This window comes from Amphiprion ocellaris, chromosome 13, assembly GCF_022539595.1.
Source record: "Amphiprion ocellaris isolate individual 3 ecotype Okinawa chromosome 13, ASM2253959v1, whole genome shotgun sequence".
Lineage (NCBI taxonomy): Eukaryota > Metazoa > Chordata > Actinopteri > Pomacentridae > Amphiprion > Amphiprion ocellaris.
In genome coordinates this window covers 33,319,538-33,347,273 of record NC_072778.1, presented here as the reverse complement: position 1 = coordinate 33,347,273, position 27,736 = coordinate 33,319,538, and the positions used below count along the sequence as shown (strand labels likewise).

The 27,736-nt window shown below is 40.6% G+C and overlaps 1 protein-coding gene across 2 annotated transcripts; it reads left to right on the top strand.

Annotated features, from left to right (window-relative positions):
* The first annotated feature begins 159 nt into the window (after positions 1–159).
* On the top strand, positions 160–27,720 carry cyfip2 (cytoplasmic FMR1 interacting protein 2). 2 transcript variants are annotated; one of them, XM_023298157.3, is made up of 30 exons: positions 161–338; positions 6,712–6,860; positions 6,949–7,038; positions 7,794–7,871; positions 10,111–10,212; positions 10,408–10,589; positions 10,678–10,774; positions 12,770–12,898; positions 13,010–13,114; positions 13,207–13,295; positions 13,509–13,746; positions 13,904–14,056; positions 14,770–14,909; positions 15,027–15,174; positions 15,841–15,994; positions 16,285–16,441; positions 16,527–16,623; positions 16,708–16,784; positions 16,887–16,995; positions 17,118–17,237; positions 17,327–17,526; positions 17,610–17,697; positions 17,828–17,971; positions 18,116–18,206; positions 20,949–21,079; positions 22,615–22,687; positions 22,817–22,911; positions 23,840–24,078; positions 25,423–25,570; positions 25,673–27,720. In XM_023298157.3, the coding sequence occupies exons 2-30, from the start codon at positions 6,744–6,746 to the stop codon at positions 25,838–25,840; spliced, it is 3,759 nt and encodes a 1,252-aa protein (XP_023153925.1). In that variant the 5' UTR covers positions 161–338; positions 6,712–6,743; the 3' UTR covers positions 25,841–27,720. The 2 variants fall into 2 exon arrangements, with proteins under 2 accessions (XP_035798780.1, XP_023153925.1); XM_035942887.2 differs by lacking the exons at positions 22,615–22,687; positions 22,817–22,911; positions 23,840–24,078; positions 25,423–25,570; positions 25,673–27,720 and adding an exon at positions 21,501–22,598 and having other exon boundaries at positions 160–338.
* The last annotated feature ends 16 nt before the right edge of the window (positions 27,721–27,736 follow it).

Below are 27,736 nucleotides of genomic sequence, written 5' to 3'. Positions count from 1 at the left end.
AAATTATAATATCAACAAGCAGCACGTAAAATCCCCACAAGCACAGAAAAGCTTCTCTTTCAAAAAATAATCATCGAACCCTCACAGAACCAGCATGTCTCCTCATCTCCATCTCCACACTGCTACTGTCCCTTTAAGAAAATGCACTTGCAGCCATTTTCTGCTCTTTGTGTGGGGTGGATTAGCTCTGGGTAGATACTGGGCGAAACTAGAGCATCAGTCGGCACAGGAGACGAGTAGAAAAAAAAAAACACCAGGAAACGTCGGATCGCCGTCGCAGACCGCGACACCGTCCGACCCGCCCGAGTTCGTCGCCCGGCCGGACATGTAATTTTCAGGTATGTGGCCGAACGGAGCGATGGATGCAGCCGCAGCGCTGGAGACGAGCGGGGCTGTGGATGTGCGCTGGGTAGTGATGATGGCTGGAGCGCTGTTTTTTTTTTTTCCTCTCCTCCTTTCCCTCCTCTTCTCCTTCTCCCTCCTTATTCTTTCGCACCTTTTCTTTAACCTGCACGGACGCGATGGCGCACTGTAGCGTCGTGCGCCCTGGATCGTGCGCCCCGGAGTATTATTGTGCCACATGAACGGGATCCCCGTTAGCTTCCATCGTAGCTCTCCGTGAGATGGGTGGGGTGAGGAGAGGGTTCCTGTGTAGCAAGTGCACTGATGAATGATGGAAAGCTAAATGAACGATCCTGCAAACCCTGATAACAGCCAGAGAAACAGCTGTTAAGGAGAAAAATTGGAATTTTCAGATTTCAAAATCCACCGTCTTTTCATCTTTTGTCACTGCTTTTCTCTCTCTCTCTCTCGATCCATCCGACCAACAGGCCACAGCATTATTATTTCACAGCGGCAGGCCTCTTACAGATGCACAAATGACAGGTTTCACCCACTTCAGCCAAACGTTCACAGTTTTCATTTGGTGCTTTGTGTCTCTTTAACCCCAGTAGATCGATGTGAATGATTCTGTCACTGTGAGCACAAATATGTTGCACACCAGTTTCACTTGGAAATCTGTACGCCAGCCCCTTTGCCAAGCAGGCAGTGATGTAATGACAGGCTGGAGATGCTTTGCTGCTACATGCAAAATGAAAACCACCATAGTAGTTCAGCTTTATCTACAGAGCCTCAAATCACCGCTTAGTTTCACGTTGCAGTATAATGTGTGCTGCATGTGAGATACAGGTTGGATAAGTTTAATGGGGAAGAACATCAGAAATCAGAGAAGGAATTAATTTTTAAGTATGGACGTGTTGTATGTCACATTATTGGCTGTTTATGGCCCTCAGACTGCGATACTGCAGATAAACTGATCGATCCATTAGTAGAAAATCAGTTGGCACTAACAATTTCTGTAATATGCTCATTGTTTGATTGATATATGAAGAAAATGCATTCACACATTCAAAAGGAAAGTTGTACATTGATTATCTTTGCATTTTGGACTTTTGATTTGACAAATCGGGTGACAAAATACACTCTACAGAGCTGTGTTTGCAATTTTTTTATGTTTTGGTGGCAGTTTACGGACTAAATTGTTGATCACTTAATCGAAAAATCAGCTTAATTGATAGTAATGGTTATTCGTTTGAACTAGGGCTGCATGACATGGAAGAAATACATGAATTCCCACCTCATTATTTAAATAAGTCCATTAGTGGTGGCTTTGTGGTGCTTATTTAAATGGTCAAACAAACTGGTGTTGTGTTGCCTTGTGTAATCGCAACACACTGTCAACAGAATACCTGTTTTTAGTCAAAATTGCTATTTCTTTAGCCCAAATATTTCCATTTAACTGACACTATTGTCTTGTTTGTGCTGCCAAATGTTCCTGTTAGGTGTTTATTTCCTGTTTGAACTCATGTGGGTCCTGCCAGAAACTCAGTGTGTCCAAGAAGCATTAAATCACAATAAATCGTGTTGTTTCAGACTTCTCTTGTAGTTTACTTAATGGAAAACGAGCAGCTAATTGCAACCAGAGCTGCAACGGTTCATGGATGAGTTGCGAACTGTTAAATTGAGAACTAGTTTGATAATCAATGAATCTGTCATTTTTTTAAAGTAAAAAAAAAAGTCAAACTTCTCTGGTTCTAGCTTCTAAAATGTTAATATTTTCTAGTTTATTTCCTCCTTTTTTGAAATTTAACTGAATATTTTTGGGTTGTCAACAAAACAAGACATTTGAGGTCACCATCTTGGGTTTTGGGAAACACTAATTTACATTTTTTACCTTTTGTTTTAACATTTTATAGACCAATGGATTGATCGATTAAGGCAACCTGAGTAATAATCCTTAAATGTGGTTGTTGGATACAGTTTTGCTGTGATACCCAGTAGCTTTGTAGTTTATATCTAACCATATTACACACATTATTTTTAGCTAATCCCTGTTAACTTGACATCTTCTTCTTCTTCTTCTTGTTTTCTTATTTGTTAGTTGAATAACTCGTGAGACAAAAAAAAACAAAACTAAAGGCGTTGACAAAGGCCCTTGACACATAAATAACTCACCGGCTGAAGAAAGCGAAAGAAAAAAGCAAAACAAGCTGTTAATGTTGCTACCATAATTACCACAAACCTACAAAACGGACAGTCGGTTTTATGTGCTCTGCTCTACCTGTCCAACGTGGTGATAGTCATGAAAGCTGAGCCTCTGTTTTCTACTCCATATTCATGTGATGCTCATTGTTGTCGTTCTAAAAGCAGAGCATGACATCATGGGGATCATGAGACGGCAGCACTTTTGTGTGTGCCGCTCTCTGAACTGACAATCAGGCCTGTGAAATACCTCATTCAGCCGACGTCCTGCACATGATGCACACTGAGGGCTGCACAGACGCTGCTGGAACACACATTTAACCCGGTGTGTGTCGGCGGACGGTCATGTGTGCATAAATGCTCGAGATTCAAGCGCTCCTTCACGCCGATCGGACCGCATCTTATTGTGCGGATGAATATATATTACAAAGCCAGCCTTGGGGGGGGGAGATCCCATTGAGTGGTGTGACCCTTTAGTTGACACACTTTCTCTCACTTTGTCTTTCTCCCAGGCTCCATGTATTACATGAGCGCCTTGCAGCACATAGTGATCAGGATTTTCACTATCCTCCGTCTTTCCTTCTCTCGAGGTGTGATATTTCTTCTCACCACCCTTGAATAGTCGTTATTTAGTCCCATCACGAGGACATCTGACCCAAGCTCTTGTCGTATAACGGCTTCAGTTATAATGTGAAATCACCCGAAGGGGTTAATTTCACATATTTTTGATGTCCAACTCCTGTATGAGATTTCTAAAGAGAGTTGTTGTCTCATTTGGCCTTTTTTTTTTTTTTTTTTTTTAAGCCGTTCCGGTGTAATGTGGGGCCTGCAGCCACGTTACCAAGAGCCCAGAAGGGAATGAAGGGGCCCTTTTTAGCTTTGTAAAGATGCACATACACACAGACAGACAAACGGACACACCAACTGTTGAACAGAGTCTGGTATAGGGTGGGAAAGTTTATTCAGCCAACTCCAGGCTTTACACTGCGTCTGTATTCCCAAGCACAGATGGGAGTTTTAGCAGCACTGAGCATGTTTGTCTGCCTGACAGAAACCCCTGTAGCAAGCTGCATGTTTCATTTTCTGTGAAGCTGAACGGTTAAAAATAACCAACTGAGTCTTAAAAAGAATTAGAAAGCGTTTGCATCCAGGTTGTAAAGCAGCACGGCGGCGCAAAGAATGTAGGAAACGCAGCGTTTGAGACCAAAAAAAAAAAATATCCCCAAACGTTGTAAGGTTTGAGCACAGAGAAGTTAAGGTTGACACTGACATTCCTTCCTAAGCCTTCAGCAGCTTACACCAACATTAAGAAATCTGCAGGCCTTAATTCAATTAAATTTCATACTTACTGTATTAAAATGAGCTCTTGAATATGGAGCTGAAACAAAAGGTCAGTCACAACCTCTAGTGTATTAGTAGCACCGTATGCGATAATGAAAACCAATGTCACCCATGCTCAACCAATGTATTATTGAAAATATATAGAACTTGAAGGCATCGGTTCTACACATAATGACAGAGAAGAGGTTAAAGCAACATAATTTTAGCTCCCAATAAACCTAACCTTGTATTTTTTACCTTATCATCTATATGATGTTTTTTATATATATATATATATATATATATATATATATATATATATATATATATATATATATATATATATATATATATATATTTACATTAGAGCTACTGCTAACAGTTAGTTTCACCGATGTTTTGATTAGTTGTTTGGTCTGTAAAATGTCAGGAAATGGTGAGAAACATAAGTGTTACCTCACATGTCGTCTTTTGTCCACGTTTTCAATATATTTAATTTGCTATCATGGAGGAGGAAATAAACAAGTGAATATTCATATTTAAAAAGGTAGAATCTGGGAATTTAGTCTGTGATTTCTTAAAACATTAGTCAAATCAGTATTCAATTATCAAAATAGTCACCAATTACTTACAATCGGGTTTATTGCTTATAGTTTTTTGGTCTGTTCAATATTAAAAATAGTGAAAAATGTCAATATCCATGTTACCTCACATGTTTTATTTGTCGTAAAGGAGAGAAGAAACATGAAATATTAATTTTTGTGGAGGAGGAATCAGGGAATTTAGAATTTTATTTTTTAAAACATCACTGAAATCTTTATTCCATTACCATAATAGTTGCCGATTACTTTTAAAGTTGACAACTAATCGATTAATCATTACAGCTGCCATGTGCAGATGTTTACTGACTCACTCGTCTGTCTGCTGTTTCAACTTTCAATTCCAAGGCCTTCGTAAACGATAACTTTGACAGTTTGGTATGACAGTAAACTCCACCCGCCTGCTTTACACTTCATTTGTGATCATTAGTGAGCATGCTCATGTGGGTATGACCAACAATAATGTGGATCTGTGTTTTTGGGGTGCACATTTCTCCTTTCATGACGTTTCATATGAAATTACCTTTCCTTTTTTACCTTTGAACAGTTTTTCAACTTACTGTTTCTTGCTGTTCCAGGTTAATTGTCTACCTATGGCGGTGGTTTTTCTATGTCTCTATTCTCTGTGCTGTTCGGCCCCCGGCCCTCTCAGCTCTACGTATGCTGTCTCTGGCTGTGAAAATTAAGCTGATTATCGGCGCTGTCAGCCACGTCTGCCAGGTCAGACGTAAAATACACATTTCTGAGAGGCACATGATACACGGGTGGGTGCGTACACACTGCTGAGGCTGATCTGGGCCTTTTAATGAGGAGAGGTTTCAAGAGCGTGTAGCTGTTGATTTCAGTGATAATCTTTTGCATGAAGTGAATACATATTTGTGTGCCTCTAGATTCATTTTCATTCATAAAAATCCAGAACTTCTCCTACAGTTTCACAGAAAAGCACATTTGCCAGTGGCTCTTCTGCCTCTGCAAGATAGCACATTTTGTGTTTGTCAAAATGTCATTCGTTGTCAGACCGTTCCCCCGCCTGTGTCAGATCAATGACATTTCCAGGTCTTGGCATTTCAAGAATTACATGCTTGAAATATGCCTTTAGTCAAATAAAAAGACAAAAAGGAAACTGCGAGGGGCCTCTCCCCTTACTTCCCTTGAGTATTCGTCTGGCATTGCCATACAGTCAAAGGGGAGAGGATACAGGTGCAGGGTGAGCATGCAGACGTGTTGCACCACATAGCCTAAACGGGGTTTCATAAGAGGAAATGAGGTTGTCTAGACACGTCAAAGAGAATATCTGCTGCATCTCCTTGTGACTGAGTGCATTGTCTCTGTGTTGTCAGAGTAGCTCATATATGAACTGTGAATAATGTCAACTTGCTCATTCAGTTGATCAAACTACCCCCAAATGATTTTAACAGCAGCTTGTTTCAGCTTTTCATGGTGTGATGTTTAAGAAGATTGACATTTCAAACAGTCATTATTTACTAGATTTTTCTACAGAATACTTTAAGCTAACCATTCTTTCATAACTCTTAGTTATCTGTTTTAAGCATCTATCCTTTGCTGAAGTTCACTGTTTCGATTTCTCAGTTTGCTTATTTTTTTTTTTTTTTTTTTTTTTTTGTCATGCATCACTAAGTTCTGTGTTCCCTCTGAACGCATCATTTGTCACATGTAATCGTGGACAAATTCTAAACTACTACAGCTAATGAGACTGTTTCTATTGGATGCCCATAACTTGTAGCATCAGAAACATAAATTCTCTGTCCTCTTCAGAAGCAACAGTTAATTTCAACAATCCTTAAAGGCAATAGAAAGTTGAATAGTCGATCAAAATTGTCGACTCGTGTCAGATGTGGGGTGACGTCAGCAACTCTGCATTGCTTTATGTATTGAGGACCGTTACTGGATCCCGTTCTTCATACTCTTGTATATATACTTGCAGCCGCACTCTCTATTATGCTTTTCAGGCTGCAAAAAAATTAACATAATCAAAATGCGTTTTTTGTCTCATTCTTCATGACACGTACAGTCAGAGCAGGCCATTAGTTGTAAGATTTTCCGACTGTATCAAATCTATCGAACAGTCTTCCTTTGTATTGCCTGAAAACTGTTGGTACACTCCTGGGGCACAAGTACCTCAGGCTGGGAATCAGTTTTAAAGCGGACCTCGTACCATCAGTCATTGCCTCTCCTTTAGTTTTGCCTCATTATCTCATATCCTCGCGCTCTCTTCCTCTCTGCCTGTCAGACTGTGGTGTGCTAGAGTGACGCCTCGTTACCATGACGACCCACGTGACCCTGGAGGATGCTCTGTCCAACGTGGACCTGCTGGAGGAGCTGCCCCTCCCGGACCAGCAGCCATGCATCGAACCCCCTCCCTCCTCCATCATGTACCAGGTACACACTCACACCACCATCCGCCGCTATTACCAGTTCTTTCCAAAATAACCCCTTTGACTCTTTGGTCTCCCCCCACCTTCTGCAGGCTAATTTTGACACCAACTTTGAAGACAGGAATGCATTTGTGACCGGCATCGCCCGCTACATCGAGCAAGCCACAGTCCACTCCAGCATGGTGAGGCCAGTGTGCTGATTTGAGAAGAACCACATGCCATGACTTGCCATCATAGTGGTTTTTACATCTAACTAGTTGAATTCATTCTTTTGTAGTCGAGCTTCAGTATTTGCTGTTCCTCTTTCAGTGAACACAAAGCCGAGTGTGGGAAGCAGCTTCATGCCCTTAAAGGGAGCCTTGTTTTATGTGAATCGATTATCATTTGGCTCTTTTGTTAAGATTTGGCTGGGTCTATGGGAGGACACACATATATACACACACACATGCACATACACACACACACTCATATAGACACATATTCCGCTCACACACTGGTGAATCAGGCAGCCAGTGAACCACTAAACCTCTTTACCCCCATGGTGAATGAATGGAGAATGTGATTTGACTGGCAAACAGGGGAAGTAGCGCTTTATTTAACCTTCTTTAATCAGGAAGTCCATTCAGGTTGAAGCCAGTCTATTATGGGACACTCTTCCTTTAGCCAGAGTGATGGAGAAATGAGTCTCACCTACTTCTGCAGGGAAGAGATGTTCCCCTGCTAAAATATTTATCAAGTCCTGGAATGTGTGACTCATGTGAGATGCTGGATGTGTTTAGTGTTAAGTGGCAAAATGTTCATCAGGATCACGCAAAGACTATTAAACCAGAAAAAGATAGCAGAAGTTAAAGCATCTACTTAATGCTTGTATCATTGGACACTTTGCTTGAGCTGTGCATTAGGGATTAATTATGCATTTTGTTGTGTGTTTGTGCAGAATGAGATGCTGGAGGAAGGACATGAGTACGCTGTGATGCTTTACACTTGGAGAAGCTGCTCCAGAGCCATTCCCCAGGTAACACCAGGGTTCTCCATAAGTGCCAGACAAACAGTCGATTCTAGTGATATGGTTTTAATGTATGAGTTGCAATTAACCTTTTATGAACACCAGTCTCTGCTTTAAGAAAAATATAAACATATTTACAGAGAAATTAGCAGCTCCCCTACTTGCTCTATACTTTCATTTGCTATAGTTTGTTTATCCTGCAAGGTAAATGATCTTTTCCTATATCCCAGCTTGCTAAGAAGCTGGGGTCAGCTGTTCTTGTGCCTGTGTGGTAGATGGGGTTAAGGATCTTGCTTAAAGACCCAACAGCGGCAGCTTGGCAATGCTGGGAATTGAACTTGGTCGGCAATATCAGTCTTAAATTCTGAGCCACCATAGCTTAACTAGAACTTGGGAAAATTGCGGGTGTGATTGCTGAAAGCTGGACCAGCTTGTTGCTAGAGCTTTTACAGTTCATCACATGTAAAGAACGAGCCTTGTATCGAACCTGCAACCTTTTAATTAGAGGACAAACTACAGTAGAGAGTCAGAATAGATTCTCATTAGAAAGGCTACTTTGGAAAACATGGGTGGCAGCAACTTTGCAACTGCCCAGTAATCATTAAGAAGTTCTGCATTTTCCAGAAACCCCACCCAGATGTTTATGGCCTTAATGAATAAATACATTTCCTTTACTTACATTGTGCTTTTTAGAGCAAAACCACCTTTAAGATGCATTGCAAACCCACACTAAAATGGGCAATGGTGTCAAAGCAACGGTCCTGTCTCATGAGGAAAATGTAGGCGATGCCTCAGCCTCACGCTGTAATCCTACAGTTTAATATGTCCTAGAAATTATGCAAACTAATGTCAGATGCCCCAAAACATGTCTTAAAAATAAATTATGATGTAATGGAACAGCCTGCAGTGATACATACAATCAAGTGTAATGTTTTTCACGATCATACATCTCATCCATGGTCTACATTTTTTTTGTTCTTTTTAGTCAGGAATAGATCTGGTTTGAAATACTAATAGCTATTAACAGACAGTGTGGGCTGGAATGCACAAGAAGCCCAATTCTCCTTTATAAGGACTCACTACATGTATACAATTAGGCAGGCAAACTCATTAAAATATAATAAAAAATGTATATGATGAAACAGTGGCATTAGAATGTGCAGCAGGCCACCAAATTTGGGTTTTATGAGGAATTGATCCTGCTTTTTTCCACTTGTTCACTGCTCCGGGTCCTTGTAGAATTCAATGTAACACATCTGAGCTGCGTCTACCAATTATTTTCTTAGTAAACTGATTTGTTATTTGATCTATGAAATGCCAAAAAATTGTGAAAATTGTTTGCCAGTGTTTCTAAAAGCCTAAGATGACGTCTAGATATTCAGTTTACTGTCATAAAGTAGTCAGGAAATCAGAAAATATTCAGTTTTAAAAGGCTAGAATTAAACAATTTGGACATTTTTTTGAAAAGAATTGCTCAAACCGATTAATAGATTATCAAACTAGTAGCGATTCGTCAAATAATTGATGAAACAATTAATGCTTGTCGCTCTTTAGCACATAAACATGCACATATGGACTGAATAAGATGCCTGTTGTTGCATCACTTTCATTACCAATCGGATTCTTGTTGAGCAGACTCGAGTAAAAAATTATTCTGGGATAAACCAGCATAACTGAAATTTGTCTGTGAAGTTAAAATGTTTCTGACTTGAGGTTTTGTTCAAACACTGTTTCCTTCCGCTGTGTGGATGAGAACAAACAGACAAACCTCATGAAACCATGTCACTGTGAGAGAAGTTGCTGAACATGAAATGCTGGCGTTAGGTTGTCAAACTTGACAAAATCTGGTCACTGAATCAGAGCCTCAGCTGTGAGCATTGTGCTTCTATACTTCCTTCACTTGTTTGATTTACAAATATGAATGAACACCCGACTATAGGTAAATTTCATGTTCTAATCTATTAATTTAATTGTGAACTTCAACAGATATATAGCCTGTTACTTCAGTGACTTTATTGTTCCACATACAATTTCCCCAAATTGTACAAAAACAGCTCAAAATTCCATGAAAATTACACATCTAGATGTGAGGGATAATATAGTAAAATAGAAAAGAAGCAACAAAAACTTTCTTGAATTATGTTTACCTCTAAACAAACTATAATGTTGCATGAACTCGCTGAACTAAGCCTAACGTGATGCTGCTTCAAGATGAGACTGTGTGATGGCACCACCTTGTGTTTCCCAGGTGAAATGCAATGAGCAGCCCAACAGAGTGGAGATCTATGAGAAAACAGTGGAGGTGCTAGAACCTGAAGTGACTAAGCTCATGAAGTTCATGTACTTCCAGGTAGGTTTTCCTCTTAACACCCTCTAATTAGTTTAACAGGAAGACATCAGTAGTCATGCCCCAAATAGAACTGCCTATGTTAGGTGTCTTTGTGAATACAGAAAGTTGTTTTAATTTTTTATTTTTTTTTTGTGGGTTTGATTGCATTCCTTGTTGAAATTATCAATACTCAATCCATATATTGTGTTTTTCTAGCGGAAAGCCATAGAGCGCTTCTGTAGTGAAGTGAAGCGTCTATGTCATGCAGAAAGAAGGAAGGATTTCGTGTCCGAGGCCTATCTGCTCACTCTGGGCAAATTCATCAACATGTTTGCAGTGCTGGATGAACTAAAGAATATGAAGTGTAGCGTCAAGAACGATCACTCTGCCTACAAACGGTAGTGAAGCATAAACAATAATATCCAGGTTAGTTTTTGTTTCCTCACGCAGAGCCGAACTAATATTTCTCTCCTGCTCTGTCTCCAGGGCGGCTCAGTTCTTGAGGAAGATGGCCGACCCCCAGTCCATCCAGGAGTCGCAGAATCTCTCTATGTTTTTAGCCAACCACAACAGGATCACTCAGGTCAGTGGGTGGGGGTAAAAGTGGGATAAAAATGTGTGAGGGCTTGGTGGATGACAGATTGACGTTTTTTCCCCCCATTACTAATACTTTCTAACGCTGTATAGCAGTTGTAAATTGACTCAAGGCTGCTTTTTTTAGTGCATCTTTGTTAAAATTACCCCCTGGAACTTTTTGATGATCTGTTTACTGCAAATACACCTAAATATTCCATTCAGTCTAATAATAGTACAACAGCTGAGCTTCCTACCTTCTAACTTTGTATTCCAGGAAATGGGTTGCTAGTGGATGAATGATGACTCACATTTGTAGTCTGTATAGTCTGTACCCAAGGTGTCAGGTCACAGGTTCAGGTGCCTGAACAGTCTGAGCAAAGGAACAGTTATGCAATTAACCCACCTATCTTAACTTGAACTGCCCCACTGCCCAAGCTGATTGACTTGGGCAGTATTCAGCTTGCTCACTGTTGTGCTGCTGTCAGGTTATGAGGCTCCCACAGCAGTTTGTCACCCATGTAGCACTGAATTGGTTTTCAGGACAGACAGTTGTCTTTGGCTCTGGCCAAAATTGTTTTGCCTGTCTGAATATGTCAGTACATAGTTCCAAACATCAAATATTTAAGACTGTGCCTTTTGAATCCATTATATTAGCAAAGAACCCACAGAGGCCTGTTTAAAAACAAACTGCGGAGAACATTTGTCTTTAAAATGATCAAAAGGGGGGCATGTTGAGTTGTGGTCCACACAGTACTGACAGTGTTTAGACATCAGCCACAACACCTCTGACAGGTGAAGTTAAGGACATTGATTATCTCGTTACAATGACACCTGTCAAGGGCTGGGATATATTAAGCAGTCAACAGCCAGCCACTTCTTGAGCTCGATGTGTTGGAAGCGGGACATAAGGGGTGGCGTAAGGATGTGAACCACTTTCACTAGGACAAAATTGTGATGACTAGACGACTGGAAAAGAGAATCTCCAAACAGGCAGGTCTTGTCGGGTGTTCTCATGGGTCTTAACCTACCAAAATTAGTCCAAGGACGGCAACTGGTAAACCAGTGAATGAACACTGACTGATGTACACGGAGAGCGAAGGCTGGTTCTTGTGGTCTGATCCCACAGACGAGCTACTGTTGCACAAATTGATAAAAACAGTAATACAGGTCATGATAGAACAGTGTAAAAACACACCGTGCATCACAGTCTTGCTGCGTATGAGACTACATAGCTGCAGAGTGGTCAGAGTGTCCATACTGCCCCTGTCCCCTGCCAAAAGCACATACAATGGGCACAAGAGCATCCCAGCTGGAAAACGAAGCAATGAAAGAAGGTGGTCTGGTCTGATAAATCATATTTCCTTTGGCATCATGATGGATGGCAGACTGCATTTGCATTGTTTACCTGGGAGAGACATAGATGGCAGCAAGATGCACTATGGGAAAAAGGCAAGCAGGTAGAGGCAGTGCGATGCTCTGGGCAATGGTCTGCTGGAAAACCTGTAGTCCTGGCGTTCATGTGGATGTTACTTCGACAACCATCTACTTAAAAATGTTGTAGACCTCTGTATGGCAACAGTATTCCTAGAGGCTGTGGCCTCTTTCAGCAGGATAAACACTGCAAACACTGTTCAGGAAAAATTTAAACAAACAGTTCAAGGGGTTGACTTGGACTCCTCAGTCTGACCGAGCATCTGTGAAATGTTTTGGAAAAACAAATCCGATCCATGGAGACCCTACCTCACAACTTCCTGGACTTAAAGGATCAGCTGCTGCTGTCTTGGTGCTCGATACCACAGGACACCCTCAGAGGTCTTGTGGAGTCCAGACCTTGATGACTCAGAGCTGTTTTGGCAGCACCAGGGTGACCTACATAATATTAGGCAGGTGGTTTGTGGTGTTCAGACTGCAGGATAGAATAAACCCTTCCTGGGATTTGTCTTTCAGTGATTTTCCTGTTTATCTGAAAGTGACCTGCTGTCCTCTCTCTGTCTCTGTGTAGTGCCTGCACCAACAGTTGGAGGTGATTCCTGGCTATGAGGAACTTTTGGCAGACATCGTCAACATCTGTGTAGACTATTATGAGAACAAAATGTATTTGACTCCCAGTGAGAAACACATGCTGCTTAAGGTAAGCACACATTTGACATCTTTATCTCCTGCCAGCCTTTAACAGTCAAAAATCCAATCCATCGCTGTCTTCTTGCCAAATTTAAACAAATTTCCTCTCCCCGTTTGTCAGGTTATGGGCTTTGGTCTGTATCTGATGGATGGGAATGTGAGTAATATCTACAAACTAGATGCCAAAAAGAGGATCAACCTGAGCAAGATCGACAAATTCTTCAAAGTAAGGCTTTTGCTTTTCTGCGGCTCTTTTATCTGAGAATGTATCTGTGTGCACAACCACAGGCTGAGGCATTCATTCTTGTGTGTTTTTAGCTTCAAGTGGTGCCACTGTTTGGAGACATGCAAATAGAGTTGTCACGCTACATTGAGACAAGTGCTCACTACGAAGAAAACAAGTCCAAGTAAGTAAATCCTTCTGACCTTCTATGCAACTAGTCTACAGGACATGTGGACTGTCGTTGCATGTCACACCTCCTCTCTCTCCTCTACTGTCTCAGCTGATGCAATCCAAAAGAAACGCGTGCAAACACTACCTTAACTAGAAATTCTTGACCGCAGTGCCATCTGCTCCCACTCACCCCTTAACCCTTTCACCTTCTCCCGTCTGTGCCCAGGTGGACGTGCACCCAGAGCAGCATCTCTCCACAGTACAACCTGTGCGAGCAGATGGTGCAGATCAGGGAGGACCACATCCGGTTCATCTCGGAGCTGGCGCGCTACAGCAACAGCGAAGTGGTGACGGGCTCCGGTCTGGACAGCCAGAAGTCAGACGAGGAGTACAGGGAACTGTTCGACCTGGCTTTGAGGGGCCTGCAGCTGCTGTCCAAGTGGAGCACACACGTCATGGAAGTTGTGAGTAAAGACGGGGGTCGATTGTGTCGGTGCGTGGGCAGAGGGAGAGCGTCTTGCGGTCGATAGATGTGGGTTTGGGAAGTATGAGAAGTTTTGCGGTTTTGCCATTGATCGCTCTGACTTTGATCTATTTCTATCTCTCTTTTGTCTCTCATAGTACTCGTGGAAGCTGGTACATCCCACAGATAAATTCTGTAATAAGGACTGTCCTGGCACAGCGGAGGAGTACGAACGAGCCACGCGCTACAATTACACCAGCGAGGAGAAATTTGCCCTAGTGGAGGTCATTGCCATGATCAAGGGCCTGCAGGTATAACGCTGGTGGAATATAAGTAGCTGTCTTTTTGGTGTTCTCAACAGGTTTGCGTGCAGGACACTTTTAAAACTGTCTGTACATTTATGAATGGATACACTCTTTGCTACCTAGGTGAGGGTGTGATGAGAACTCATGCTATTCTTCTATGTGTCTACTGAATGTGAAACTAGGTGGCAATTAGTTTAGAATAAAGACTGAACAAATGCAAAATGTTGGTCTACTCCCTCTGACGGTGCTTAGAGCTGCTTGTAGGCTGATTTTGTTCACCTGGAAAATAATCTAATTAACTGTTCCCCCCCACTTTTATGTCTTTGTGCTAAGCTAAGCTAACTGTAGCATCATACTTAGTGTTCACCTTTATTTAAAAAGTGTATTTTGATTATTGTTGCTTCATGCAAATGGATGGTCTTCACAAATGTTTGAAACTAGTTTTGAAGCCACATGTGGCCCCTTATTGCAACGTAACACGAGAGCTATGTGGAATCGTCACAATTACAACCCACATATTGATGTTTTAAAGTGTTTGAAGTAAAATGTTTGCATATTTTTATGTTCTTTTATGATTTTATTTGATCTTTAAATGTTGAAACATGAATAGATTGTTTCCAAAATAGGTTGTCTGTTCCTTAAATACTTAGTTTAGGGTCAGGAGTCTTCACAACTACAATGATGATAATAATGATGATTCTGTCTAATGTACTGTGTAGGTTCTGATGGGCCGAATGGAGTCTGTGTTTAACCAGGCCATTAGGAATACCATCTATGCAGCTCTGCAGGATTTTGCCCAGATGACTCTCAGAGAGCCTCTGCGTCAGGCTGTGCGCAAGAAGAAGAACGTCCTCATTAGGTACCCAAGAACAAAAATCGTCAGATCACAAGCACATGAAAATGAATCACACAGGGTTTTTTTATTCAATCTTAAAGAGCTAAAATTCATATGTAACTCCTTTTCATTTTTCGATAGTGTTCTCCAGGCCATTCGAAAGACTGTCTGTGACTGGGAAGGTGCCAGGGAACCTCCAAATGACCCCTGTCTAAGGGGAGAGAAGGACCCAAAGGGTGGTTTTGACATCAAGGTGCCTCGTAGAGCTGTAGGACCTTCCAGCACGCAGGTAAGACACGAACCATATCAGGGTGGAGCAGTGGAATACAGCTGGAAAGGCTTTGGTTCTTCAGTTAAAGCTTTGTCATGTGCACTGCATTTTTTTAACTGGTTTGAATTTTGGTGCGATGAGTATCATCACTCATTTATTTTTTGGCGAATGATACGTGAACCTAAAATTTGACCTCTGAAACTGGAGACATTAGTTTGCAGTTACAAGATGCAAAATATTCTGTTTTCATGTATAGTGTCAGTGTAGAATGACTCAAAGTAGATGGTGTTACTAAAAAAACATTCCAGCAGGAAGATCCTGTAGACACAAGGACAGATGAAGGAGTATATTAGGAATCGATTGAATGAATGAAACTGTTATACATAAAGTAGCTTGAGGATGGATCAATTGTTTCTCTCTGAAACTCAGGTTCTTTGAGCAGAGTTGTTTTGCAGAAGATTGCAAATTGTGCTCCAGCCTAAAATACTGCTAATTTTTGTAAATCTGATTTTCTGAATCAACTCCATGTTACATGAAAAAAACAATCAGAAAATGACGGTCATGTTGATGAATGTGGGTGCCAAATGAGGTTCTTTGTATAGGTTTGTAAGAATCCGTCTTACTCTCACGTGAATAATTAGAGCTTTTCACTTATCTTTTAATCTTTGTAATCCTCCCCTACAGCTGTACATGGTACGCACCATGTTAGAATCACTGATAGCAGATAAGAGTGGATCTAAGAAGACTCTTCGCAGCAGTCTGGATGGACCCATAGTTGTGGCTATAGAAGACTTCCACAAGCAATCCTTCTTCTTTACCCACTTGCTCAACTTCAGCGGTGAGTTCAAGTTATCAATATAGATTTCAAACAAAGCAATATTTTACTACTTTTTTGCACACCACATATCTTGGTCTGTGTATGCGATCAAAACCAGAAGCATCATGCACTCCATCCTTCCCCTGAACTCACTTTAATAACAAAGTGAAATGACAAAAATAGTCACTAACAAACTGCCTAATCATATTAAAGCTTCTCTTAAAAACATTATTTTGTGATTTCAAATAATTGTGCTACTTGCAGATCTGTTTAAGTAATTCCCTCCTTCCCTGCTCCCTGCTCCTGTGTAGAGGCCCTGCAGCAGTGCTGTGATCTGTCCCAGCTGTGGTTCAGAGAGTTCTTCCTGGAGCTCACCATGGGCCGCAGAATCCAGTTCCCCATCGAGATGTCCATGCCCTGGATCCTCACCGACCACATCCTGGAGACCAAGGAGCCTTCTATGATGGAGTAAGAGAAGTCGATCGACAAGCTCAGATTGTGTTTGCTCCTCAAAAAACAAGCTGTCTCTTAACTACCATTGTCCCTCCTCCAGATATGTGCTGTATCCACTAGACTTGTATAACGACAGTGGCTACTACGCTCTGACGAAGTTCAAGAAGCAGTTCCTTTATGATGAAATCGAGGCTGAGGTAAGGTCCAGTCACTTGAAGTAATCTTTAGCCTTAGCAATTCTCTTTAAAAACAGAACCTCAGAATGTTTTTTCTGCTTTTAGGTAAACCTCTGCTTTGATCAATTTGTCTACAAGTTAGCAGACCAGATATTTGCCTACTACAAAGCAATGGCCGGAAGGTAGACCAAGAAACTTCCTCTTTATAAATGTTGGAGTTATTGGCAGAAATCGCAGCAGTCTTTTGCAAAATTTTCCTAAATAATATGCCATGTGTTCTGCAGTGTCCTCCTAGACAAGCGCTTCAGAGCAGAGTGTAAAAACTATGGCGTAATCATCCCGTACCCTCCATCGAACCGTTATGAGACGCTGCTCAAACAGAGACACGTACAGGTACCTGAAACGTACAGTGCATCATTATTTGTACTGCTTCTGATCCACAAGAATAACCAAAAACGTGCACTTTATTTGCCTGTCCTGATGTTGTTCTGAACCTTTCCTCCTGTGTCTTTCAGCTGCTGGGTCGCTCGATTGACCTGAACCGCCTGATCACCCAGAGGATCTCAGCAGCCATGTACAAGTCTCTGGACCATGCCATCAGCCGCTTTGAGAGCGAGGACCTCACCTCCATAGTGGTAAGATCACACATCATGGACACGTAAGCTCTTTCCTTTGTGTCTTGCGTACATCAGCTTTCTCACACTGCCTCCTAACATCTGAACAGGAGCTGGAGTGGCTACTGGAGATCAACAGGCTAACCCATCGACTCCTGTCCAAGCACATGACACTGGACAGCTTTGACGCCATGTTCCGCGAGGCCAACCACAACGTCTCCGCTCCCTACGGACGAATCACTCTCCACGTCTTCTGGGAACTCAACTTCGATTTCCTCCCTAACTACTGCTACAACGGATCCACAAACCGGTCAGTTCGATGGTGCAAATTTGAGGTATGTCCTGTTTTTGTTTGTTCTTTGATGTTTACTTTTTCTTTTTTCCTGTCTTCAGATTTGTACGTACCGCTATTCCCTTCACCCAGGAGCCTCAAAGAGACAAGCCAGCTAATGTGCAGCCTTACTACCTGTATGGGTCCAAGGTATGTTGCTACATGAGATTTATTTGATATTTCAGTAAAGATTTTCTTTAAAGCTTGTGTATGTGTAAAGGAAACCACCCTTCCCACCGCTCCAGATTAACACTGTTTCTGTTGCTTCTTTTCTCCTCAGCCTCTGAACATTGCCTACTCCCACATATACAGCTCCTACAGAAACTTTGTTGGCCCGCCTCACTTCAAGACCATCTGCCGCCTCCTTGGTTACCAAGGCATTGCCGTAGTGATGGAGGAGCTGCTTAAGATTGTCAAGAGCCTGGTATTTATCTTCATTTTCCATCCCGAAGAGCATGTTGCCCTCCCCCTCAGCTCTGGATGCTCAGAGTTATTATTCTGCTTCCTCTTTGTGCCCTGTCTTCCCCTTGCCTGCTGTGATCTATCTGTCTTCTCTGTCACATTACAGTTACAGGGCACCATACTGCAGTATGTAAAAACCCTGATAGAAGTCATGCCCAAGATCTGCCGCCTTCCACGCCATGAGTATGGCTCCCCAGGTGAGCTTTTTTGACTCTTGGAAAGTCAAATATAGTAGTTTCTCAAAAGAACACTAGCAAATATATGGATGTAAAGTCCCACTAAGATTAACAACTACCTTTGTCCATAACTAATCACGTGCTATCACAAGATAGCAGGATGCTGGCAATATGCCTTGTCATTAGCTTTATTTTTACTATGCAGGTTACCACGTTTTAACTTATTTTTATACATATTTTGAGGTATCACTACCGGAAAAAGATGCAGGAAATGATAAAATTCCTCCCCAAAGTTCCTCAGTTTTGCAAGAAAAGTTTCTATGCTCACTTGAAATGCTTTGTTGTTTTAAAAAATAACTAGTTAACATGCTTCATTGGAAATGGAAACACCTTGATCAAATAAGTTCTGAGGTAGCGCACATTTAATTTGCATGACTGATCGTCCGTTTCCGCTTCTAGAAACTCTGCACAGCTTGAAATATGACTGCTACAAGCTGACATAAAAGAATAATTACAGCTTGTTCAACTGAACAGAATTCCTGAAGACCTCTTTCCATTTTTCTGCCATAGATAGCCAAGGCAACAGGTTTTGTTTGTTTCTTGTTCTTCAGGGTTTTTTTAGCAGTTGGAAAGCAACTGGTTTTGCTTCTGGCTTGTGGCCTCTGCTTCGGCTGTTTATTACAGCCGTGCATAATGTAGCCCACTATTATTTGCTCCAAACCAGTTAATGGAAACAAGACCATTTTTTTTCCCATTTTCGTGTTTATTTTTTATTTTTTGCAACATTTCTGTCCAAGTTAGCTTAGACTTCGATTCGCAATTATATGGCAACACGACTAATATCAGTCTGCTGGTTGATTTGTTGTTCAGTCTGATTGAGTTTCACATGTTGGAAATAAAATAGAAAAATCTTAATAAATGTTGGATTGATTGCTATGAAACCTCTTGGCACAAAACCTCATGTCCTGTTAGGATGATTAATAATCATTTTGGTAACCGTCAAATGTTTAATGTTGCCCCAAACCACTGAATAAAAATTTCAAAGTATTACCAAAAACTTGCAAAGCTAATGACTGTCCAATCCACCTCTGCTGTATCGTGTGTTATGCCACAGTGCGAACATGCTGAAGTAGGATGCTGAAGATGGTAAAAAGCTGAACTGGTTAACATCAACTCCTGCACCTTTACAGAAACAGTACCACTATGGCTAGAAGCAGAGGGAAGTAAACAATGTTTTTTGTGTAGTATAATAAAATTCTAAAGCCATACGTCATAAAAATGTAAAAGATGAAAGTTACATTTATTTGATTATTTATTCAAAAATAAATGAAAAAACCTGAAATCAACATGTACAGCATGTTTCCAAGTGCGTACAGGTGTTGCTAATACTGAATAAAAGGTAACCCAACATTCTCTAAGTATATTAGCATGTACATTTTTATTTATTCTGCCATACTTTTGAGCTCTGTATAAACACAGCCTGTAGTTCAGCTGAGTAGTCGCTGACTTTTTGCGAACTGAGCACTGCCTGCAGCTAAGTCACTAATTTGCTAAAGATTTCAGAATTTTTGGTACTTTTTGCAGAATTTGTTTCGTGTGAACAATTTATTTCTGGCAGCTTTTTAAATTGGCACATCACGGATAAGTAGTTCAAGGACCTTTAGAAAATTGAAAATCCAATGTTTCTTTCAAAGTTTGCAGTTTCTAACTCTGGTACATTGTCTAAATTTGATGTTTTGTTTTTTTTTTTAAAGACAACATCTGCTATTTTTTGAGTTCAGAGGGTCAAATATACTCTTCCAAAAGTAAATGCAGACACTGACTCTTATCTGAGTCAGATAAGTGGTAATGTCTGTGCTTTATGATTTGATAAATTCACTGCACTTCTATAGATGTTGTGCAATTTCATTCCCATTTTCCTACCAGCTCAGAGCTCCTCCACTCTCTTTGGTTGTGTAATCATGCACAGACCGCCTCTGTAACTGCATTCGGGACATGGAAGCAATAAATTTTGCAGAAATAAGATTCAGCTATAACTTGGAGCGGCAGTAAAACAATAACTTGCTTACAATAAATGAATTGCCACAGAATACAGTTAAGAAGGGTATAATGAGCCTTTGGGGACACAGTGTGAAAAGTGGCACCTTTGCTGCAAAGAAAATCAAGTTGGAAATATGCTGATTAAAATATAAATACATTAGGTGTTGGAGTTGATTTCTTTTTCTTGTCAGTATGTAATAAAGACAACAAAAATCTGTAAAAATCCAGACATGAAAAAAACGCCTCTTTAAAGCACCAACAGTGTCTTACTTCTCTACTTACTTGCATCTTTGTATATTTCCTGACCTGCCTTCATGCATTTTGGCGAGAGCCAAGCGTGCAGATTAGAGCCAGTCAGATGGAATATCCCTATGAGGAGGGCTTAGTAATCTGTAGATTACTGATGTTCTGTACTCTGAGTCCTGTACCTGGCTTATTGCCTGTGATCTTACTGTCAGCAGTTAATGATCCTCCTGTCCTCTGCTGTGAGGCCTTGATGCTTCGACCAAATGTGGGTCAGAGCGGCCGGGCAAACCCGCTGACATCAACCTGAATCATCCCGGTAGCGATAGATTACCAATGACATAAATAAGGCAGTAATTGGCACTTACCTGTCGGCGATATGTTTGATCACAAGAGAATACAGATTTTTGGGGTGTTTGTTGGTAAAATGTAGATTTAACAGGATATCCCGACTGTACTTTCTCATCTCTGCCATTTCAGGTATCTTGGAGTTCTTCCACCACCAGCTCAAGGATATCATTGAGTATGCTGAGCTGAAGACAGATGTCTTCCAGAGCTTAAGGGAGGTGGGAAACGCCATCCTCTTCTGCCTGCTCATCGAGCAAGCTCTGGTAGGACTTTCCTTTTGTTCTCAAAATGCCATGTTGCTCTTATTACACCCCTGTTCCCTTCTCACTTTCCTTTATTTGTTGCTTTCTTTGCTTTCTTACCACCTTAATTGTCTCCCCTGATTCTACTGCTTCCCCAACCCCTCCTCTGATCATTCCTTCTGTACTCCCAGATCATGTTCAATGAACAAAACTACTGATGTGATGCTGTTTTAACTGCCATTGTTTATGTGGGTGATCAGTAATCTGGGAGCCTGAAGGTTTCTGCCCGATCTATGATATTTATTCACTTGCTAATTTGGATATAGTGGGTGGAAACATTCAGGCTCCCAGTCCATGTGCCCTTAAGTGTGTTTGATCTTTGATGTTTTTTTTCTTCTGAAATGCAACTCTATTTTTCATTACACGCTGGCAACTACCACAGGTGGTAAGGATTTAGGTCTTGTCAAAGTAACACGGAGACCAATTATGTCTTTTTTTTCCTCTTTATCTCTTGTTGGTTTGGGCTGCTGTGTTCTTTCATGTTAGTTTTATCGCACACAGTTTCATCTGTAATCCGCCATGGAAGCAAAAGGACTGAGAACATCCTTTCATCATTCCTAGCACAAAACTTATAATAGTGGACATTTGATCATGACAACTTGCAGTAAAAAAAATAAAAAATAGTCACACATATTTGACTGCTCCATTACAGAATCTTTGTCCTTGTCTTCCATGGAAGAAGTGATAATATATTTCTGGTTGGTTGTTGGTACAGTCTTGTGCTTAACTCTGCACTTTCACTGTCGCCTTCTAATTCTGGGCGTCTGTATTGCTTGTATACATAACACTACTCGACTCACTCTTTCTGTCTGACTGCACTGTGTGTGTCTGTCGGGTATTTCTGTGTATGTTGGTCAGCCTCTAAATGTGTAGGTATGTATGTTTGAGTGTGTGTGTGTGTGTCTTGCTTTTATCATTGCATGGCTTTCTCTTCTCATTACTGACCTCTTAGTCCAGGATTCAAGATGCTGCTTTTCTGCATTTAGTTTAATGTATAGCTAACAGTCACCATAGCAACTCTGACAACTAAACACTGACACACGTGATGTTTCTGGTTCATTAAGATGGTTGTAAACGTGACCTCTTGCTGTCAAGCCAGCCTAGATGGGATGTTGTACTTACAGTATGACAAATTATAATCTCTTTAGAATTAGCTTGTCATCATGGCTTGATAAATATGGCCTCATTATCCACACACACACTATCATTCACTTATCTTATCTCCCTCTCTGCATAAGCCGGAGATAGTGTCCAGTAATCCATCAGTATACACCTGTGATGTGAAGCTCTTATTGCATTAGTCATGTAGACAAGTTTCTAGTTGTAATACAAGTCTGTGAAACACACAGATTTTGAGACTAAATTAAGGAATTCAGCAGAATCAAAACCACCTCCGTGACTAACTGCATGCTTTCTGAGGGTGTCCGTGAAGCTAAGAACGCGAGGCTCTCGGTTTAAAAATGATCTGTTTTTTTGTGTTGTGCTTGACATCTTAGTCTCAGGAGGAAGTGTGTGACCTGCTTCATGCCGCCCCCTTCCAGAACATTCTGCCCAGAGTCTACATCAAAGGTATACAGTCGGCTTAGAGGCAGCAAATTAAAGACACAAGTGGAAACTGGATTACTCATCATTTGGAATTTGGGGAGTTTTGTGGGAGTAGTTAACATGTGTGTAAGTGAAGCTGTTGGTGTGATGCAGAGGGAGAGCGTCTGGAGGTGAGGATGAAGAGGCTGGAAGCGAAGTACGCCCCTCTCCACCTTGTGCCTCTAATTGAGAGGTTGGGAACCCCACAAGTGAGTTCAGCACCACTCTACCTTTAAGAACGCTGGCAGGCATGAAAACATAAAAGCTGATCCCTTGTTTCATGGTGTATTGTGTTTACAGTATATGCTGCGTGCACAAAAAGAAAACACATTAACCCTCTGAACCCCAAGCTCTATGTGTTCCTGTCACATTTTTTCCCCTATGGGCTCGCTTTTTACTGCAATATGAAGTCTTGCACCTCAATGGAAACAACACAATCATGGTTAGAAGTAGAGAGAACTCAATATGTCTTTTGTGCAGCATAACAAAGTTATATTGCCATAAATAAAATTGGAAAATACTTGAATCAACATAAACAAAATTTTTCCAAGTGTTACCAACACTCAGTGGTTGCTCTGCATACTATAGATTACTTTTTTCCCCATTTTTAATTTGTTACCATTCTTGTTCCCTTTCAGCTTGTTGTAAACATGGCCTGCAGTTCAGCTTAGCTCAGCTGAAAAGTCTCTCAATTTTAGTGACTTCACAGTTTGTCACACCTAATTCATTTGTGGCTTCTCAGTTGCAACATGAAGTGCAGATTTTTATAAAATAAAATCTGGTTAGTACAAACTGTTTATTTTTGCTAATTTTTTTTGAAAGATGTCGATGAAAGTGATTTTGGTCAAATATTCTGGTTTTGGACTTAGATTCAGTTGTTTTGAGGAATTTTGGGATAGTAGTTCCTGCTAAGCAATATAAATAAAACCCAAAGTGACAGATGATTAGTCCAAGGAATGTTGGAAAGTTTAAAGTCCCAGTTTTTATTGTTTCTTGTCTTATAAACAATGTAATTTTGGCAATTTAAGAAAAAAACAATCATACCTTTCAGACTTCCTGGTTTGGAGGGTTAAATAATATATTTTGATAATATTGTTGTTTTTATATTTAAGTATTGTGGACTTTTCTTTCTGCCAGCAAATTGCCATTGCTCGTGAGGGAGACCTGCTGACCAAAGAGCGCCTGTGCTGCGGCCTTTCCATGTTCGAAGTCATCCTAACGCGCATCCGCAGCTTCCTGCAGGACGGCGTGTGGCGTGGGCCTCCACCCACCAACGGCGTGATGCATGTCGACGAGTGTATGGAGTTCCACCGCCTGTGGAGTGCCATGCAGTTTGTCTACTGCATTCCTGTGGGCACACACGAGTTCACAGCAGAGTAAGTAGCATCTGGCTGGTGGCTTCTACAGTAGGTGTGCACTCGCATGAATTGGGTATCAAGTGAGGGAGAGCAAAGCAGATTGTTGTGATTTTGCTGAAAAGGGGGTTTAGACTCACTTTTGCCTCGAAGGAACCTGGGTGCTTTCTCCCACAGTCAAAATCCATGCATAATATGTTCACTGGTGATTCTAAATTGGCTAGAATGTGTAAGCGTGAGCATGCATGACTGTCTTGTCTCTTTGTGTTTGTCCTGTGTTGGATTGGCCATCTATCAGGGGTGTAAAGCAGGTATACTGAATGGATAGATAAATGCCTTTTCTGAAACAATAGAAGACTAAATGCTAAGAAAAACTGCACAGCAAAAACATGATAATTCTTAGAAAAAAATATAATTTATTTAAATTTTTCATTTGAGTCAGTAAAAGTGTTTAAATTGGTGTCACAAATTAACATTTAAAATGTCTAAAGCATGAGTGCTGGTGAAGCAGTCTGAATTTATCTATAATGAATGATTCCAGCATTATCTGTTGTCCTCAGCTGCTCTGTATTGTCTGAAAAGTTTCCCTCTCAGTTCATTAAGTGCCTGCAGCCATGTGAAGGCAGCCGGACAGATATGTTTACAAATCAACAACTGTCATCCACTCTGTTTTATGCTTATTACACCGTTAAAACATATTCTGTCTTTTTTTTCTGTGGGAGGCTTCTCATTAAAATAGTTCATTTTTTGTTGTTCCTTCCTTTCCAACTTTTCTTTTAGCAAAAGTGGAGTTTGGTGTTTTATACTTGAAAATAAATAATTGTGCAGACCTTGTTGTGAGACATTCTACAGTGTGATGTGACCATTTATGGCATGAGATGCAGTGTAATTATTGACCTACCTGCCGCTGTGCTCGTGTGATTAAAGTAGGGCCCTGAATGTGGCTTGCTAGAACCGAAAAAGATGGAAAATCTGATAAATGTATAATGAGAAAATACAAGAACGGTTAAAGGGAGCATTGTTTTCAGTACACATAAATGTTGCAGACTGCTTCTGCTTCCTTTGCTGTATAAAAAGTTGCTGCTCATCCTTTACATAGTTCTACTTCACGAGGAGGGTCAAAAATAAGTAAGGAGAACGAGTGGAGTTGTGAATGTGTGGCCACACTTAGGATCCAGACAGGGAGCAGTTTTGCATGTCATGCTTCTCCCTTCTGTCGCCACAGCAGCTGATAAAACACTAAAGGGTATTCTTGCATCAAAAGTGGAGAGCTGCTGTTGCACAATTCATAATGCAGTCTTGTCACATCTTGTAAAGTCTTGTGCCCCGCTTAATGGAAACATAACTCATATGTTGTCCCTTCAGGCAGTGCTTCGGGGATGGGCTGAACTGGGCTGGCTGTGCCATCATTGTCCTGTTAGGACAGCAGCGTCGCTTCGACCTCTTTGACTTTTGCTACCACCTGCTCAAAGTCCAAAGGCAGGACGGCAAGGACGAAATCATCAAAAATGTGGTGAGTATACTTTCTCTACTACACATTTTAAAAAATTTGGCTTGTTTTTCCTGAAGCCATATCAGTAAATATATCCCCTCTTTTTTTGTTTTCCCTCAACAGCCCCTGAAGAAGATGGCAGACCGCATCAGAAAGTACCAGATCCTCAACAATGAGATATTTGCCATCCTCAACAAGTACATGAAGGCTGTGGAGACGGACAGTTCCACTGTGGAGCATGTTCGCTGCTTCCAGCCACCTATACACCAATCCCTGGCTACCACCTGTTGAAAAAGACCCTTAACAAATAGTGCACACACACACATGCACACACACAGACACACACATCCCCCCCACACACACACACACATACTCTGAGACACACACACATTCCCCTTAGCTGTGATGCTAATTTCTGCCTCTTGCTGGTCTATGAGAGGTATGGATTACCACAATGGATCCACTCTGGCTGGAAGAATCCAAAGACAAATCCTCTTAAACTGTTCTTCTATTTAAAAACATGACTGTCTTTGGATCCTTCAAAAAAAAAAAAAGTGGACCAGACCAGAGGTGGAGGTGTATATTCACACCTTTTTCTTTCTTTTTCTTTTACTGTGTGTGACTCACACTCAGACTCATGCATGCCTTCTCTTGTTCCTTAAAATGCACACCTGTGTGCGTTGGACCACAGACACATGCCAAAAGAGAATCTCTATCCTCACAATCTGAAGCCCTATTTGGCTGCAGATATTTGAAATTTCAGCCTTTCAGAGTTATAGATACCTGACTTTGAATTTCAGAATTTGCAATCATGAGCTGAGGCAAAAAAAAATCAATCTAACAAAGTTTAAATACTATACTAAATAGTGCAAGAAATGACTAATTTTCTAAGTTATATAAAGTCTTTTAAGTGCAACATGGTGCTCTAAAGTGCTCCTACAGCTACTAACAGTACAAGTACAGGCACCAGTGCACCTTTGCTATCGCTTTGCGTGTCCTCTATTAAGACCCAAACTTGTCTATCGTGATACATTTCAATCTTTTCACTCATTTGTATGATAATCTGGTCTCCCCGTGTCCATGATGCGTAGTGTCTTATCATGATGCATTCGAATACTCATTCATTACTTCTTCTCCACCTGACTTGCTTTCAAAGAAATTGAGGTACATTGCAGGTTTTGATTTGCTTTTGTTTATCTTAAGCCTTCCCTGTCTGGTTTTCTTGCCACCGAACACTTTTTTTTAATTATTATTTGGTACCAGTACCACTGTAAATTTCACTGTTGAACAAAGTGAAGTGTTGAGTGTTGTAAGTGTTTTTAATTATTAATATTTTTATTTACACATCCTTGGTATACTTGCCTCTCTACTATTGACTGGAAACCTCATCAACTGTTTTATTTTCCCCTTATTTTGTCTGTTGGAAAGATTTTTATATTCTATACATGAATACAGTGATATTATTTACAATTTGGGAAAAAAAATCTGAGAGTTTAAAAAACAACACAAGAAACACGATTAGAAAATACCTCTAGCTTGTATAAAGACAGTGCTGTACTAGATTAACATGTTTTGAGTGTGAATGGATGATGTTGGTCTAGCAGACCTATGAAATACTCCACATACAATAAAGGAGAAAAATGTCAGTTATAATTAAAGGGCAGTTTCCTAAATATAGTCAGTATTTACTATTGTTGGACTTTTGCTTTAGATTTAGCAGTGTTATCAAAATATGCAAAATTTGTCCCTATTTTTTTCAAACAAATGAATTATTAAGAAGTAACTCTCCCCTCAAAGAGCCCTGTGATCTTTTTTTCTGCTCTGTTTTGAATGAAGAAAGTTTCTTTTGTAACTCCAGTGTCTTTTTATCATATTTATTCAACTCCAACTTATTGTTCATTTAAAGGTTAATCTAGTAAAAATGAAGGTACCAATGTATCATCTCGAAACCTTAGCATGGCAAATGTAATTTATTGTCATCAATGGCTCCATTTGTGACATGAGGCTTTGTTTATGATATTGTTGTACAAGTGACCATGTTTTGAAGTACAAAAAAATGGAGAAAAAGAATATAAAGTGTACAACAATGGTCCTGCAAAGGATTTGAAATTATGTTGTATTTCCATGAAATAAAAAATGTTTAACTGAAAAAAATAAAGTTGTATTTAGGACATTGGTTTTCAGTGG